General features: G+C 39.5%; 1 protein-coding gene across 3 annotated transcripts in view; it reads right to left on the reverse strand.

Annotated features, from left to right (window-relative positions):
- The window catches only part of SEMA4D (semaphorin 4D), a 125175-nt gene that overhangs the window by 40172 nt on the left and 65938 nt on the right, over positions 1 to 19065 (reverse strand). For all 3 annotated transcript variants that reach the window (XM_063129446.1, XM_063129444.1, XM_063129445.1), the window contains 3 exons: positions 4179 to 4577; positions 844 to 989; positions 347 to 409 (listed from right to left, as the gene is read on the reverse strand). In XM_063129446.1, the coding sequence (XP_062985516.1) occupies positions 347 to 409; positions 844 to 989; positions 4179 to 4269 (300 nt within the window). In that variant the 5' untranslated portion in view covers positions 4270 to 4577. The remainder of the gene's footprint in view (positions 1 to 346; positions 410 to 843; positions 990 to 4178; positions 4578 to 19065) is intronic.

A 19065-nucleotide genomic window follows, 5' to 3' on the forward strand; every position in this document is an offset into this window, starting at 1 on the left:
AGTTTGGAGGGTGAAGACAACAGGAAGCAGCAGCAACTTACTCTGGGAGTAGTTGCTGCTGCTTCCCTTTCATTTTGCTGTATTTAAAGAAAAATATTCAGGCTCACTAATATTTTCTAGCAGCACTATTGTGTGGTAAATAAAGAATCAAATATATATATCTCACATACAAAGGCAGCCATTCAATGAAATGACTTACAGGAATTAAAATAGTACAAGGGGCGGGGGCGTCTGCTGCATCTTATAATAAAGGTTTACAGGGCAAATTAATTACTTCCCCAATATTACTTGAAAAGCTTCTTTAAAAGTCAAATTGATAAGAGACAAATGGCAAAAATCTGTTCACCTGTTTGGATTTGCCCTTTTCTGCACATCTAGTTTTCTTCTCTTCTGTGACCTTCCAAAACACCTGGAGAATCAGAATCAGAATAACAAAACAATCAGGACCATAAATCAAAGGGCTTTCTCAGTGTTACAAGTCAGAGCATTTAATATTAGATCTAAAAAGCAGGCATGGTTTCAAGGCCATCCTAGGGCAAATGCAAGCAAATAGGCAAGATGTCAGAAATCTCTAAACATATGTATTCTTGGGAGATGACTTTTCTAAAGACACCTACTGTATTGGAGGGAGTCCATGGTAAGCACTAGCTAAATCTTCACATACTCCTATTCAGATTGTTTCTACAACCATGGATATTCAGATGTACTCCTAAACATAGCTACTGGGAAATAAGTCTCTTGGATTCAGTGGACCTTACCTCTGAGTAAGCATCCTTAGGATTGCGCTGTTGCTCATGAACACTCAGGACTGTGAATATGAAATACACAAAATTGCATACGTACCTCTTGCTTTTTTTCAGTAATGTTCGATGCATTTAGCGCAAAGATCACTTCTCTAGCTCCAACGTACAAAACATCTTCGTCTTCATTTAGTAACAAGGTTGAGTAATTAAATGTCTCTGGTTCTTGAAAATGTATTAGATGAACTTCTGTTGAAATACAGCAATTGTAAAGCAAAAATTAATTCAAAATACAACTATGTCCAATTTCTCGTTCTGGTCTAGGCAATTAATTTTGTTATCATTAAGGCAACATATCCTACTAACTGGAAATTGGAGGAATCTTAGAGGGAGAAAGGAATCCAAAACCTTATCACACTAAAATAACTGGCCTAGAGCTCAGAGTTGTATAGAGAGCCATATGAATCTTTGGAACCAGGGTGAAAAGGAAAACATTCCAAAAAAATGGGCGGCAAGTACAGCAGAATCCGATAAAACAATGATATAAAAGTTGCAGAATGCTAACACTTATATTAGAGCAACCTAAATGTCAAAGTCATAAGCAAGCTTTCAAGTTCTAGAGAATTGGATGCTGATCAAAATGGGAGAGGGAGGAAGAAGAAATGGTGGGACAAAGTGTAATTGCCCAAAAGGGCTACATCCAATATTACATGCTGTTCTCCTGAATTGTGTGTGTTTGTGTGTGTGTGGATCCATTCTACTAACAGTTGCCATTCTGCTGGTGGACAGATACCATTAGAATCAACCCATAGTCTTCTGTTTATCATGAGTGCCGAAGGAATTATAAGGATGTAAATAGATTAGCCAAAGTGGGTAATAGATAAATTTCAGTGTGTTACTAGGGCAAAGAAGCAAAAAAAAATATTCCTCATTTTTTGAAAAATATCATATAATAGTTAACTTTGTTTTTTGTCTGGCATTAACTGTTTCCCTGTGAGGCACAGAGCAGAAGTAAAGAGAAATACGGAAGTTTTTATATTAGCAAACCTGGAGGTTAATTTTTGGTTTAAATTTAATTTTGGCAATTGTAATTAATTGTAGGTGGCGCATTCATTTTTAAAAACTTCTATTTTAAAAAATCTTTGTGGTTTTTGCTGCCTGTAACTAAGCCTGTTCCCACTGTATTTTATTTTTTTCTTTTATTGTTTTTTGTTGACTAGAACAATCAAGAAGTTAAATGGCTACAGAAATGTAGGTATCAAATTCACTATGCTTCCTCCTTTTAAAGCTCTGCTTTAATATTTCCATATTTATTTATGCTTCTCAATGGAATGAGGGAGTGGGGAGAACACGGGTAATAAACAAGGAGCTCTCTTTCAAGGGTTTCTCTTGAAGAGGAACGAAAGGCGTAAATGAAATGGTAACACAAAACGTTGTTACACCATCCATTGCCAGACTTCCAACTCTTGCTAGAATATTATGACTGGGGGCTTCTATTTCCATTATTTCATTCTGGCACTGTACCAAGTTTTGTGGATATACATATAACACTGTCTTGTTGTCCCACTGCATTTAAATCCTCCCTATGAATATAAGAATGGATGAAAATAATTAGGAAAACCATGACCTGTGCAACCACAGCAGCTACATTTCAGCAATCTTAAAGGATAAGGAGTTTCTCAATAAAGAACACATTTCACAATTCTTTTCCCACACCCCAAATAGCAGAAGTGAGAAGTAATTCACATATTGTGATTTAGGACAGCAGAAGACCTTCAGGTTGCTAAGTGTGTTAGAACTGGAGGAGTGAAGGTCACAAGAAGAGATTATATTCAAATACGGGGGAAAGGCCACATAAAGTTTTGAAAGTATGAATAAGGGGTTTGTGCTAGATACTGCAGAAGAGACTAAGGGACTTAAGGATAAGATTGTCCAAACTGGGCCAGATAAGAATTTTGGTTTTGGACACATTGTATTTGAGACAGCAATGAAAGTTCTAAGCATAAATGACAGGGCTAAAACAGACCATTAGATTAAATCTACATCCAGCACCATTTTCTTTTTTACTCTAGAGTAAACTCAGGGAGCCTGATCTAGATTGGGACCAAATATGGAGGTTGGGGGCTTTTAAAATCTGGATTTCGGTGGTGGTGGTGAATACACCTACTCTACAGTAAAAAGAAAGAAAAGAAAAACACATGTGCTAGATATAGATTTAAAGTAACGTCTGTTTTGATCCTTAGGATAGGAATTTGAAGATGTAGGATTGGACTGAGGGGGAAATTCTGGGGAGCTGGGTGTCATGAACATGTAAGTGGTGCTGACAGTCATGGGATTTGATGTGGCCACCCAGAGATAGTGCATAGAAAGAGAATAGCAAAGGGCTGAGAATGGATCCGTGAGAGGTGTCAACAGAGAAAGAAAATGCAGAGGAAGAGTTTCCCATTGTAGAAACACTGAATGAGTGACTAGACAGGTAATAAGACAACCAGTTGAGAACAAAGTTACAGAAGCAGTCAACTCCTAACTTTATGAGGAGATCCAGTTTAGCTGCTGCTTGTCAATCGTTTTAGTATAGAAAGGGGGATAATACTTTGGCTTTCTATTCTATTTCTTGTCGTCCCTTGAAAATAGCAATGGCTTAACTAGTCTATAAAATAAAATTCTGCTGAACCGGTCTTTCCATTTTTAAGATATGAAGAATGCTTAGATATGCATTAACTTATGAATCAGTCAAACCAAGGAAAAACATTTTCCCCAGAATCAGGCACCACAAAAGTTTTGAGCAGCTTTTATCATTGCTCAAAGTGGTACCACGCACCAGGGGAAGGGGCATCAAGTAATACATCACTTAGTGGTTTTTCCTTAACTGATCAACTGAATTGTCTTCCATACCCTAATTGTATCCATCAGTAGGAAAGTGCAAGTGGGACTCTACCTTTAAAACAACTGATGGGGAATTTAGTTCAAAAACAAAACAAAAATGGGGTATTTGACCCCAACTGCTACACTGGGAGGCACATTACATATTTCCATCAGCCTGCTTCCACATACTTACGGCCTCTATCTGCACTGTGGCAATTACATGAAAATAAGTCCCAAGCAGTGAGGGATCAGAACATCAGTGACCATGCTACTAAACAGTCAACTTTGTACCCTTTCTTGAAAGAAGGACAGTGTGTATTTACAATACAAACATGTTCACCCACAAGAAAGTAAAACCCAGGACACAAATGAGCTGAATTAACTCCTACTTCAATTTATCTACGTAACTGCATGTATCAGAATAAAATACATCATATTTTCAATGAACTGCAGTGGCATGCAAATAGAACTTTCATCTACTGCAATGAAGTACTTTGATAAATCATATCAGCTAAGTACAAAATTTCTATTCATTTATTTTTCATTAATCTTGACATGGAGCTACACTCTTACCTTTGTGTTCCCAGGTGATCCGGGGCACTGGACCAAATGCTGTTGCCCTTCTGAGAAATAAACTCAAAATTCCATATAGAATGAGAGCCATGTTAAGCGTCCTTGTTAAATGGAAGTAGATGGGTAACTATAGCAGCAAAAGTTCATTTGGCGGGAGCAATGCCTTTTGTGTTCAGCAACATGGATTTTGTAAAAATATAGACATTCTCAAATTAAATGAATGTGTTAAAGATCCCTGGGAAGTGAGTTTCCAAATGTCTATTATCTGACAGATCAGTTCCTCCAATAAACATATATCTGCCACAGCTGCGAATAGAAATGGCTTCCAGAATCAGCCTCAGCAACTCTTCTGCTGCTTCTTAAGCACATGCTTCTGATAAGTTGGGTTGGGATATAAAACTGCAGAAATAAAAAAGGAGAAGGAAGGAAGTAGTCAACATTTTCACAGACGATTTCCGTTTGTTAAGTCATGTTCCTACAGCAAAATACTCAGATTTTATAGAAGGAAAAAGCAGAAATAGCCACAGGAAGCTATTAAAAACCATATTTTCCATGTGCTCTCATCATTCATATCACTCAATTCAGTATCAGCAGCGAGCAATTTCTCTGTGTGGGAGGCTGGGGAGATAGTTTTAAAATTCAAGGTGCGTTTAAATATTTAGTAAAATATCAAAATATACAACCATATATTGCCAAACAAAGGTTTGGACTACAGGCAGCTTGAGGCATTTCTGCATAGTCCAGACTTTTTAAAGAATTATATAAACTGCAGCCTTTTAGCCTTATCCTCCATGAATTTGTCTAATCCCTTTTTAAGCTGTCCCAGTTGGTGGCCATCACTACATCTTATGGTAGAAAATTCCATACTTTAACTATGCACTCTATGAAGAATTACTTCCTTTTATTTTGTCCTAAATCTCCCACCATTCAGTTTCATGGGATGACCCAAGGTTGCAGTATTATGAGAGGAGAAAAACTGTTCCCTATCCACTTCCTCTACACCATGCATAATTTTACACACCTCTATCACGCCCTACTTGACTTTTTTCTAACTAAAAAGACCTAAACGTAACTTTCTTCATAGAGAATCTGTTCCAGCCCTTTGATCATTTTCTGCACTTTGTCTAGCTCTACAATATCCTTGCTGAGGTGGATAAAACTGTACACAGTATCAATGGCAAGTGATTCGTGAGTTATGGGAGATCTTACATGTACCAAATCAGAGTTGTCCCCTCATGCCTGAGTGAAAATAGCTGAGGGAAAGCGAGCAGTACCGGGGTTAGTAGTTTATCACCCATAGCCTCAACCCCACATCCTACTTCCCATTTGTTCCAACACCCACAAACCTGCGCCATAATCAGCAGTGAAGCGGGTAACAGCTTGAGTGCTGGTTGGCGGAGAGGACGTTGGGATGTCATACTGAACAGAGAGAGGAAAGCCAAGCCCAACACAACAAAAAGTTAACAGTTTGACCTCCATTGGGCTGCAGCAGCACAGCAAGGGCAAACAGCCCCCTCCCCCTTCCATAGCCTCCATCCCATTCCCACCTGCCTATAGTAGTGCAGGAGTTAATATGAAGCAGTTCCAGTCACTAGCTACAAATGGTATCGGCCCATTGTTGTTGTAAATAGACTTTCTGTGGCTGAGGATACATTTGTGGGTCGTAATTAGCTAGGGATAAATTTTCAGCTACAATGTATCAACCTATTGTCGAAGCCTCTAAGCTACTACAGTTATTACTGCTCCTGCAATACTATATTGCCGCTGGCAGCTTCTGCTGATGGCACAAAATTGGAAGAGCTGAGAAAAACAGGGGGAGGAACAAGAGGTGTAGGCTATAAGGGTGGCTAACCCTCACGGTGGTGGTGCAGCCCAGTGGGGCTAAACTGTTATTGTACTGCTGGTCACTGGCTTTCTCTCTATATCCCAACATCCTCTTTGCAAGCCAGCACTCAGACTGATAACCCATTCATTGCTACAGGATTATAGGCAGCTTGCTCTTCAGGTACAGAGAGGGCTACAGAAGCAGCCATCCAGAGATGCTTAATAAAATATGAAATGAGGGAGCAACTCTCACAGGCTGAGCGCTCAAGACTCTTAACTGATAGGGGTTTGTAACTAGGGTAGGATCTACACTACTGCTGCACTGACAACTGTTGGGGCCCAGGACACATTCCATATACCGTTTTCAAACAGCTTTCATAGTACTGCTTAGTGTATATATTTCATATATCCTGCTTAGTGTAGATCTGGCCCTGGTTTCTGCAGTGGAAGCTCATGGCCAATTTATTTATTTATTTATTTATTTATTTATTCCATTTATATACCGCCCCATAGCCGAAACTCTCTGGGCAGTTTACAAAAATCCAATCCAACTGGTATGGTATGGGGGGTACTGGAGGCAGAGGCAAGGGAATCAGCAGAGGTGGACCCCAGGGCACCTATTTTCCTATACGCAAGCCTTTTGCTACACAGTACAACCCACCAACCCACCTCTGACATTTCTCCAGAATAATAACACAGAAAGCAGTTTGTGGCAGAGTCCACTTATTGAAAACAACCGGGGTGGGGGGGAGGAGAGAACCCCACTTCATACACAAGCAAATTAAGGTAACAGGCAATTAAAGTAAATGACAACAGGAGAGAGAGAGAGAGAAAGTTTGGGTTACATAATCACAGCATACCAAGTTCACAAAAACAACGGAGAGCACACATATATTAAAGAGGCTTTTAAAGACACCCCAATTTATCCAGAGTATGTCACAACACAGAGAAAGGCATTTGTAGAAAAGCCAACAAGAAAAGGAGATGGGAGACCAGGAAACCCACTTCACACAGAGACAAACTGGGGTATTTTATTTATTTATTTATTTAAAACATGTCAATATCATTAAGATCTCAGGGTGGCGTACAGACAATTAAGAGTCAGTGGACACATTTGGATGCCATGATAGTCAATGGTGGGTTAAACAATCAACTCACAGGTGTTTATTTAGTGGGTATTCCCCACACGATCAGATAAATAACCAATCGTGGTGTGGGTTAGGATCAGCGTGAGTTGATAATTAGTCCAAGGTATGTTGACTCACTCATCCCCCGCCCTCTCTCCCCTCTCAGTCCTCCCTCTAGTATCCCATCAGCCATTTCATCCAAAAATCTATCCCACTGGCTCTTGCACTGCCAAACGTCACCACCAACTGTTAGTGAGACAGTTTGGGTTTCATAATCCCAGGGTTGTTGTTTTTAAGGTGTGGCCCAGCAAACATTAAACAGGAAGAATTTAGCCACTATTAATGTGCACCAACAAAAGGAAAGAAACGATTTTTAAAACCATATGTTCATAATGTAACAGATGCATTATATAGCAAAACAAAAGGGATTCCTGGCCCAAATTTTCTCCAGTACTGAAAGCAAAGGTGAGAGGGAGAGGAAGAAAACCTTTTCTTTCTCTCTCTCTCTCTCTCTCTCTCTCTCACACACACACACACACACACACACACATATATATATATACATACATACTTACATGGAAGTCCCCCTGAATTCAGCAATACGTATTTCTGAGTAGACCTACATAGGATTGCTGTATATATCCTATCATTTAAAAGCTCTTGGCATACACAAGCAAATAATGTCAAACTGTGTTCTATCACAACAATAAGGTCATCTTAAATTACAGCATCATAAATTGAAAAGGGTTTGTATTAAGGATAGCATCTACCCACATCAAGCACTATGTACAAACACATACACACGTAGGAATATATCAGTTTACAAATTCTTCCCCCAACACACATACCAAGCCTAAATATATTGTTACACAACATGGCAGCACAGACTTAGCTACGTTCCCCTAACCCCTATTTATTCAATCACAACCCTACGGACACGGAGACCCTGTCCATACGACATTCTAAGTCACAGTCATTAAGGATTTTGAGCTAAACATTTTGGCTTAGCATGTCATGTGAACCATTCCTAACTATGGTGGCTACATAACCACAGTTTAAACACACTCATTAACCATTTGCTGCAAAAAAGTTAGCAGCCTAACCATGGCTTAATGGGTTGTCTGAAGAGGTTCAAAAAATCCAAATGAACCCCCATTTTGCAGGGGCAGGGCACAGCCCCCGTAATTCCTTCTCCCTACCTTGATTGAATAACCTGGACCAAGCTGCTGTGCTTTGGGGCTCCAGAGGACCCTTTTAAATCCTTCACCTCAGGCTGCATGCAACAGTTCAGTACGAACATTCCAAAGTCTCAAACTGACTTCCCTCAACACAAACAAATGCATTTTGGGGGGGGGGGGCTCATTATCTCCTCCAATCTTTTACTGATCTTGCTGGATTTCAAATTCACTCCTAGTTAACCCATTCTCTCCCAGCCTGGCAAATTTGGCAGCTTTCAATCCATATTTCGTGAGACAGGCAGTCGGTCATGACTTTTCACTGTTTCCCCTCAAATTTTCACACTCAATTTTTTTTTCTACTATAGCCTATGCATTAGAAAGATCTCCCCATGGATGCATATCTCAAAGGGCAATGCTAACACCCATCCATTAGGCCTTATTAGTGGCTAATCCTTTCCCCTAATATCTCATAATAACCTTAGTCATGCACAAAACCTAACTATCCTAGCAAATTACCATAGCTATCTATATGCAAAATTTGGGGCAGATCAGACAACTGAGAGCTTAGCTATGCCCTCAATACTGACTTTTTGCCCCATGGGAAATTTATTTATTTATTTTAGTTATTAAATTTATTTTGCTGTTTATTTGTTCAGTCGCTTCCGACTCTTCGTGACTTCATGGACCAGCCCACGCCAGAGCTTTCTGTTGGCTGTCGCCACCCCTAGCTCCCCCAAGGTCAAGTCTGTCACCTCCAGAATATCATCCATCCATCTTGCCCTTGGTCGGCCCCTCTTCCTTTTGCCTTCCACTTTCCCTAGCACCTCATAGCTGAAGCTCTCTGGGTGGTTTACAAAAAAGTTAAAAACAGTGAACATTAAAAAGTATACAAAATTTTAAACCATCAAAAAATATTAAAACAACAGTATAAAGCAGTATCAATTTTAAACAACAACAGTTCTGGGGTCCACACAAAATACTGTTCCCAACCATAACAATTCCATATGCGGATGCACCATAGATTTTTATTAAGGCATTAAGATATTGGTAGTTTTATGTTCGATTCCTTTTCCAACGGGGAATTTGCCTGTCACAGTAGGTTGCACACTGGGTCAACATTTTCATTGAGTTATCCACCAAAACTCCAAGATCCCTTCCTTAGTCAATCACCACCAGCCCAGAGTCCATCAGTGTGTAGATGAAGTTAGGATTTTTTTTTGTCTCATGACCTTACACTTGTTGACAATGAATCACATTTGCTATTTTAATGCCCAAAAGGATAGATCCTCTTAACAATCTTTTTTTCTTTTTCTTTTTAGCACCCTGAAAATTGATTGTGAAGAGCTCCAAAAGGATCTCTTTTGGGGGTGAGGGGACACTTGTGAAGAAGGGTTCCCCAAAACCATTTGGGAAAGTCATGCCCTCTCTCAGATCTGCAAGAAATAGTCATTGTGATAGCATACAAAATCTTTTAAATAAAAAGTCTTGATCTAAATGTTATTTATTAACTTAACCTTCCTTCAAAGATGGATTTCACATGTTTCTCCCTCACCCATGTTATCCTCACAACATATCTGTAAAACAAGTTAGGATGAAAGTATGTGACTGGTTCAAGGTTATGAAGTGAGCGAGAATTTGAATAGGGTCTTTCTCTGACAGTCTGTCTACTTGCCTCCTAATTCAGTATGCCTTTCAGCTCTTCTGAAAATAAAGGCAATTGCCAAGATTAACTGTTAAATAAATGCACTGTATTCTGTTCCAAGAGACTCTTTTACAAAATTCAATATGCGCTCCAGAAAGTCTTATGCATTTAGCTGAATGTTCTGTGGGGCTATTTTTTATTCCACACACACAAAAATATTTTCTAACGATTTATACAGAGCACACTTACAGTGCAATCCTACGCATATCTACTCAGTCTCAGTGGATTCAATAAGACCTCCTAGTAAATTTGTAAAGTATTGCAGTTGTAGAGCCAAACTACACATTACACTAGCCACTTAGCATGTAACTCAGGCTTATCTTTTCTTTTTTTATTTTACTCTAGTATAAGCAGGTGTGGCTCTGATTCAGATTAAGGCTACTGCTCTCTTGAAGAGGATTATACCTTCCCTTTCACAATGTAAACATTCTCTTCCCTTATGCTTACACTACAGCAAGGGGGTATATTCAGCTGCACACTATGCGATTAGCATAATATGTAGTTTGGCCCTTAATGAGTCAACTAGATTTATTTATTGTGTCTGGGTAAAATGTGTACCTTCCTTCCAACTATTTTAGTTCATTTTTCAATTTCTGCCCACATAAATGGTAAACCAGCAGAAGACTGTAACCATGGCAACTGCTGAGCACTGAGGCATCCTGACATCAAGATAGATACTAAGTAACACCTTTCTGAAGACTTGTAATCTAAAGCAGCGTTTCTCAACACACACACCCGCCCCCCGGATATTCCAAAGGGGCCACAGGTGAAAATTGCATAAATGGGGGGCCACAGCTCGAGACTAGGGGGCCACAGAGGTTTCAAAAGTTGGTTTCAAAAAAACTAGCAGGGTGCTTGCATGTGTCTCTACAGATTGTAAAAGCAGTAAATTACATTAAATAAAATGCACTTCAAGACCGCCTGTTTCGACAGCTTTGCGAGGACAATAACGAAGACTTCACACGCTTATTATTGCATACAGAAGTCCGTTGGTTGTCCAAAGGTAACTGCCTTTGTCATTTTGTTGCTTTGTGGGACTCAGTCATGACATTTTTTAGAGGCAAGGAAATGGAAGAAAAGATAACCTCCGCTAAATGTGATATATTTTACCTGTATGATGTCTTCGAAAAGCTCAATTTGTTAAACAAACAACTACAGGGCAGGAATTGTGACTTTTTTCCAAGCAAGGAGATTATTACAGGGTTTCTTGGAAAAGTCAAGCTGTATGCCACCAATATTGGACGTCGAGAATTCGCCCAGTTTTCCTCTTTGGCAGCAGTTAGTGATGAATTGAAAGATGATGAAATAATTGTGTATGTGGATCATTTGAAGCAGCTTAATAATGATATGGAAGTTCGTTTCCGTGATCCGTGATCTGCTGGAGATGGATATTCCGGCCTGGGTAGTTGATCCATTTGCTGTGAATGCTGCTGATGTTGATGTTTCTTTGCAAGAAGCACTCATACAGCTGCAGGACCTTGAGTAGACATCAAAGAACCCACACAGGGGAGAAACCATACAAATGCGTGGAGTGTGGGAAAAGCTTCAGTCCTACGTTCACCCTTACTTTGAATCAAAGAATTCACAGAGGTGAAAAACCATTTCTGTGTACGGAGTGTGGAGAAAGCTTCTGCCAAAAGCCTAACCTTTATTAACATAAATGTATTCACAGAAGGCAGACACCACAGCAATGAATTTTAATACTGTGGTTTTTATTCTTTTTATGTTTTTCAACTTTGTGTATTTGTTTTTAATGTTTACTGTTTTTAACTTTTGTAAATTGCCCAGAGAGCTTCGGCTATGAGGCGGTATATAAATGCAATAAATAAAATAAAAAAATACAGAGCGACATAGCAGCCAAAGTAACTTTCAGTCAAGAAAAACACCATTTTTGGATAAAGAGTACAATATCTAAAAAGTTTCCACAGCTTTGGGATAAAGCAGAATTGTTTTTCATGGCATTTCCTACTTCGTATTTGGTAGAATCAGGTTTCAGTCATGTGAATTATTTACTCAGCCTAACGCGGAATCGCCTTAACATAATGGACAGAGGTGATCTTCAGTTATCCCTCACAGCAATAGAATCGGATATAAAAAAGCTTGTTTCTGGTCATCAAGGGGTCACATTGATAGAGAAACACTTAAAGTATAATTTTTTATGTAATTGTATTTTGTATAAATTATAAAAATTATAAATAAAACATCTTCTATTTACAAACAAAACATTTAAATAGCTACCTTTCTACCGGTAGGACAGGAGGGCCGCAGGAAGGAAACAAGGTCGGAAGGGGGCCACGGTTGGAAAAAGGTTGAGAAACACTGATCTAAAGGATATTAACAGTTCCACTCTGGAGACTCTTTCTTTTCTCTCTGGAGGGACAGTCCAGTCCAGCACCTGTACCACCTCTTTTCAATTTCCCCCCCTCAGCCAGGGAAAGGAGAGGGGAAGTCAGATATATATATATATATATATATATATATATGAAATATTCAAAGTTTATGATGTAACAAAGTTTAGCTACCATTAAAATAAATCACCAGATGCAATTAATGACTTTTAATGAATGGGTACCATAATGCAAGTTCATCTTTTTTTAAAAAAGATCTATTTCTTCTCTTTTGTCTCTTCACCATTGTATTCAAGTTTCTTTATTGCATCTGGATAGTACTTTGGTTGAGTCTGCCTTCCAGCTCTCACAAAGTAGGTACAACATATCCATTCTCGTTTCTCAATTTGTGCCATATCCCTAGCTGTTACTTAAATCCAGTACTTAGAACACTTGCACTACATCTTCTTTCCTCGTGAAGCCAAACTAATACCATTAACTTCACTGTCTTTTCTTTAACTCTTGCCTTTTCCTTCCTTCAGATATAAATCACCTCTGACTGGAAGGCTTTCTAAGAGCCAAGACAGACATTATTGTAATTATTAATTACAATAATAATTATTATATGTCTTATAATTTTGTTGTGTATTTTAAACGTTTATGGTTTTGTGATAAAACAGTTTAAATAATAATAAAAAATTCACCTTGATTTAATATCAATGAATACTTATGGAAACCTATGGAATTATACAAATAAACAAAACCATACACAAATATGGCATGTGCACATTGGGGTTGAGATTATAAAAAGCAAGCAGTGAAAAGAGAAAAGAAATAAGGGAGGGCAAGCTAATAAGTGTTATCCAAAATTCCACATACAACAAGCAGAGACATTAAAACACCAGATGATCACTTAGAAAGAAATCCAAGAGTCCCAATTTTATGACAGGAGTTCTGTGTTACTACATAATCTCCTGCTACACATAATTGGAAATCAGACAGCTAGATGTGGAATGTGTGGTTCTTGCTCAAAAATATGTTTATCTTTATTATTGTGCAGTGGTTTAATGGCAGCCCTAATAATCTTTGTGTCGAGAGAAATTAGTATGTGTCACCAGAACATACAGCTGGTACAGCTTGAAGTGCAATGCACTGCAAAATGATCTACCAGCTTCCAAGGCCTGCAGAAGACTACAACATAAAACAGACTGCTGTTATTTTCAAAAGGCACTTGCTACAGTTATTAAATATACCACTCTTTAGGTAATTCTAAATATTATAGATGTCTAATGTGCAATGGCCACCAAAGTAACTGTAAGACAGAGAAAATATGCATCTGTTTCATGATGGCATAGACCAAGAGCCTAGTCATAAAAATGTAAGGAAAGCCCTGCTGGATTAGACAAAAAAGACTATCTAGTCAAGCATGCTTTCAAACACACACCTCCAGGAAGTTCACGAGGAGGTAGGGCTCCCCTGCTGTCTGCCCACCCCCACCCCAGCCACTGAACTGGTGCCTCTGAATTTATCCCAACTGTATACTGATTGGGTGGGTGTGTTTGAAGTGTAGTATTGATCTTGAAGACTTTCTTTGCCCTTAGGTGTACCAAAGCAGGTACAAAAAATCACCAACAATGAACCCCAAGTGGAGAAAACAGGACAAAGCATGCCCTTGATGGAAATAGCAAGTAAGCTTTTGGCACTGAGATTCTGCAGCCATCCAGAGATTAATGTCACTTCAGAATTCACAAGGAGCACTCTCCTGACTGTCAAGGAAAGCGGCCCTTGCCTTCTCCCCCACATGCTAGTTGTTGTTTTTTATGTGCAAGGAGTTGCTGATATGGGAGATCATTTAAAAATTCAATGCCCTTCTCCAACCTGTAGTCTGAAATGCCATGGCCCATATACTTGCTGTGAAGATGTGGTCTGGCTCCAAGAAACATTTTATTCAGGATTTGTTGCCAGCCAATCAATAAGCAGAACACTATTCCAACAGATCTATCTTTGCCTGTAAAGCACACTTGCATATCTACAGTATAAGCAAACAATATTAGTTACGAACAAGGATTCAATCTGGCTGTTGGCTGCTGCTGCTGCTTAATAAAATCCGTCTGACAAACCTTTTCTCTGCCAAGAGCTCATTTAATGTGCCCCTTGGGGATATACAGTACCTTTTCTCAGGTATGCACACCAAGCGCAGCTGATGTGATCTAGGGCAGAATGCCAACGGCATGCACTTCACATCCAGTTCCACTTGGCCATTAAGGAAAAAAGCTTTTGCTTGCTACAGTTATGCTAATACAGATAATAAGAGAAATCTGGAATGCTTTCATCACACCTCAAACACATGGTAATAACTTGATGAAAAGATCTTTTGTGAAAATAGGTGCATCTTAATATGTATCCCAATTCTAGTACTTTCTAATTAAGTCACAGCATTTCAAATTATTTATATTCAACAACAAACAAAAGCATGCTTAATTTGATTTGTATGGGGAAAATGTAAATGAAGATTAAAGCTGCATATGAACGCAGCACACCATTTAAAGCTGCTGTTTAGAATGTGCTAAACAGAGTATGTGCAAGCACTCTATAAACCTACCTCACAGGGTTGTTGTGAGGGTAATATAGAGAGGAAAAGGAACATGTAAGCTGCCTCAGCTTTCTTGCAAGAGGAAAAAAGGTGGGATATAAATGTAATAATTAAATATAAATAATACGTAAAATATTTATATCCCATCTTTGAATTCCAGTTCCCAAGGCAGCTTACAACATATACATAAAGAACTATCACTGATTTAAAAACAAACAATGAGCGGCTACAAAGTTAAGGAAATAATGAAACAATAAACTTATAACAAAAGCAATCTTTTATGTAAAAAAACAAAAAAAGGAATAAAATGTGGAACACTTTTTATACGCATACACCAAAAATAAATATACAGATGACGATAATACAATAATAAATCTTCTCCACAATATCTGTAAGTGAAGGCCAAACGCGTTTCGACTTGCGATCTTCTTCAGTGGCCTGATAATATAGCTTGTTAAAGACTTCAGTTAAAGACAAACCAATCCATAATGGAGCATAATAGAACATACTACAAACAGTCAGAACATTAATGGATTTTTTTCCAGCCACATAGGTATCATCAAAAGCCTGGATAAACACCACTTTAACCTGGCACCTAAAAGCCACTAGACTAGGTGCCAATTATAGGGATATGGTAGGGTGACCATATTTGGGAAACCAAAAAAGAGGACACCTAGTGTGTGTGTGGGGAAGCAGCTTTCTGAGTCCTGCAGAAAGTACATTATTTCCCCACCACCTTAAAGAACCCGATTGGAGTGGAGGAAGGGAAAGGATTTCATTCTGCACCACCACCATCCACTCCAATTGGGGCCTTTTCTATAATGTCCACGAATGACCCACTTTCCCCTTTAAGACCTCAATTGGAGCTCAGGGTGGGGGAATGATGTGCCTCAAGAAAGCATGTCATTCCCTCCTGCCATACTAATGGCAGCCTTAAAGAGGAAGGTGTGTCATTCCAGGACATTATTGAAAATTATAGAAAATCCCCCCTGACACCATGGAAAGAACAAAAACCAGGACAAATCCGGGGAAATCCTGACAGTTGGTCACCCTAGGATATGGTGAGGGACTTCCATAAACAAGGTGCCACCACAGAGAAGGCTTTGTCCCTGGTAGCCACCCATCTTACTTCTGAATGCCTCCATGTTCTTAACAGCCAAGCAGGTTCATATGGGAGTAGGTGATCCTTCCAGTAGCCTGATTCACGAGGCCATTTAAGGCAGGAGTTGGCAACTTGTGGCCCTCCAGATGTGTTGGCCTACAACTCCCATGATCCCTCATCATTGGCTATGCTGGCTAGGTCTGATAGGAATTGCAGGTAAAAAAAAATCACAAGTCTGATAGGAATTGTAGGTAAAAAAAATATCTGAAGAACCACAAGTTGCCCACTCCTGATTTAGGGATTTATAGGTCAAAAACAGTGGGTGTGTTCGGACGATACTTTAGTCCATGGAGTGTGAATAGTCCACTCTATACATGACTATTTGCATGCAGCACTGGGTGACACAGAACTAGTGCTCTGTGGAGTAGAGTATGCACAGTCCGTGGAGTAGTCGTCTCTCCACCCCCACCCCCACCCCCCGAATGGCAGCGCTGGTTCCTGCTTACCTTATCAGGGCACCGCCATTCCATGGGGAAGGAATGACACAACAATCAACTGTTGTGCAGAAAAACAACTCTGCATGCCGTGGGTTATCTCCATTGTTTATTTCTGGGAAATAACTAGCTGTGGCGTGTTTTTTGCCTGACAGACGACACGTTAGTCAATGGGGGACTATTTCAGCAAAGGCTGCTTAAATAGTTCACCGTTAACTAATGTGTTGTCCAAACGGAGACACGGTCTTTAATTGTACCCAGAAGCAAACAGATAGTACTTAACCAGTTCCAATAGCTGACAAGTACTGCATTGTAGGTTGCCAAGGCCCTATCCTGCCCGTCACTAATATCACACAGACATCCTCTTTCCACAACTGAGTAAGGTCACATTCATATAAAGATGATCTGAATGAAATTCCTCAGTAGGTGTAGTGTTTCAGGAGCAAGATTAATCTTCTCTAAGAATTGACATACATATATGTTCTAGTTCTAATTGGGGTGAAAAACCATTTTCAGGGCTCTACCGTATTAGGTAGCTGGTTCCTCTCTAATTGCAGGGATTTTGTGTGTACGTATGGAGGAACATTCAGTCATATGAATCCCTGTCTGCAGTCTTAACTGAGACAGACCAGACAGACACTGATTTATCACCTTAGTGAAAATCAGACAATGTAATATCCCTTACTCTTCTCTCTCCAAGAACAATACAGAACCTATATTTACCCTACCCTGTGCCTGCTTACCCTACCCTGTGCCTGTTTGCATTCTCTTCCCCTCCTTATTGTTTTACTATGATTTTATTAGATTGTAAGCCTATGCGGCAGAGTCTTGCTATTTACTGTTTTACTCTGTACAGCACCATGTACACTGATGGTGCTATATAAATAATAATAATAATAATAATAATAATAATAATAATAATAATAATACAGTAGTTTATTCCATCAGTAAAGCACTTCAGTACTGTATTATTTGACCTCGTAGTCCTTATGCAAGCGACAGACTCAGGCTCAGTCAGGGTTCTCCTTCAACAGCCAGCACTGGCAGAGGGCCCATCAACAACTTCAATTCCCCAAACAAACAAACTTGACTTTGTGCATCTATCAGGTTTAGCACACACAATGGCCATTTTAGGCGCTGCTAGCAGGTGGCAATGTTCAACAGCTGGCAAGGGCAGATACTATCATAGACTATCATCCACTATCATGAATCAGGGCTATATGAGGGCTGACAGGGTGTGGCAGAGAGGAGAAGGAACAGGAGCTGCAGGAAGCCCAGCAGTAAGAGAATATGTATATATGCATGGGAAGGTTGCCCACAAAAGACCCACCTCAGACTCCCAACCTGCAACATGGGTCCCGCTTTCACAATTGCCCAACATGGCAGTAACAGCTTTGCCGCAACCCATCTGGGCTGATCTCATGGCCCACTTTTGGGTCACGACCCACCAGTTGGAGACCAGTGCCCTAGACAATGTGAACAATACAAAAATGAAGTACTTCACTGCAAGGAAGTATGCAGGGGTGTGGACTCTGAAAATGGTACTCTACACACTACTCCAAAACCACCCACACTATATTTTTCTCTCACTCCAAGGGAAACAGCAGTAAACTATTGTGGGGTTATTCAGTAGTAATTTAGAGCCAGCAGTAGACAGGGGGTGGGGAGCTGCCAGTGTGAATTTAGTATTTGCTAAACAAAACTAGCCATTCACAAAAAAACAAAGCCTTCACTTCTTTGCCTTCCTAAGAGTTAACTAAGTGTTTCAACAATAATTCCTTAAGCAGCAGGATTCCTACATGCCATTGGGGCAGTAGAAGAAGCCTGATAATAGCCCAGAGAAAACAAAATGTACTCATAATTATTTACACTGTTGAAGGTCCTGCAACAAGCATTCTTAGGAAATGTCTGTCAAGATGGGTTATGGGGCTTAAAGTTAAGCATCTCATCCTGACAGACACTAGTTGCCAAGAAATATTCTTTAAGACATTCATCACTGTGCAAGTACTATAGCCTTTTCAGACAAGTGACTACAGCAGGCTATTTTACAAAATAAAAAAACCTCCGGCACTGTAATTGTTTAATTATATGGTTGTCCAAGCCACAAACAGCTTCTCCGAGGAGTACAAAGTTCAATACACACAGACAGAAAAGTTTTCGTTTTTAGCTGAACGACTTCCATTGGCAGAAAGAGAAGTAGCATTTTTCATCTGTCACATGAAATTACTGTTAAATATGTTGGGAAACATTCCCCACCATCCCTCCCTTATCTGTTTTATTCTAGACATTCACAGTGCACTAATTGGTTTGTGTGAATGGGACATTTTAGACACTGACGGCTTGGCCCAAACAAATAAACAAAATGTGTTGAATGTGTATGTACATATATACAAATACGTGGAGGGGAATGTCTACTAATACTGATTGTCAACTGCTGTGGTGGGACTCACAAGTCGGTCATGCCTAGATTGTAGGGGATTGAACGACTGCCACTATCATCATTGGAGTGCCATAAGAAATATATCAATAGGGCACTATAC

The sequence above is a fragment of the Elgaria multicarinata genome, chromosome 6 (genome assembly GCF_023053635.1).
Source record: "Elgaria multicarinata webbii isolate HBS135686 ecotype San Diego chromosome 6, rElgMul1.1.pri, whole genome shotgun sequence".
In the NCBI taxonomy this organism is placed as follows: Eukaryota; Metazoa; Chordata; class Lepidosauria; order Squamata; family Anguidae; genus Elgaria; species Elgaria multicarinata.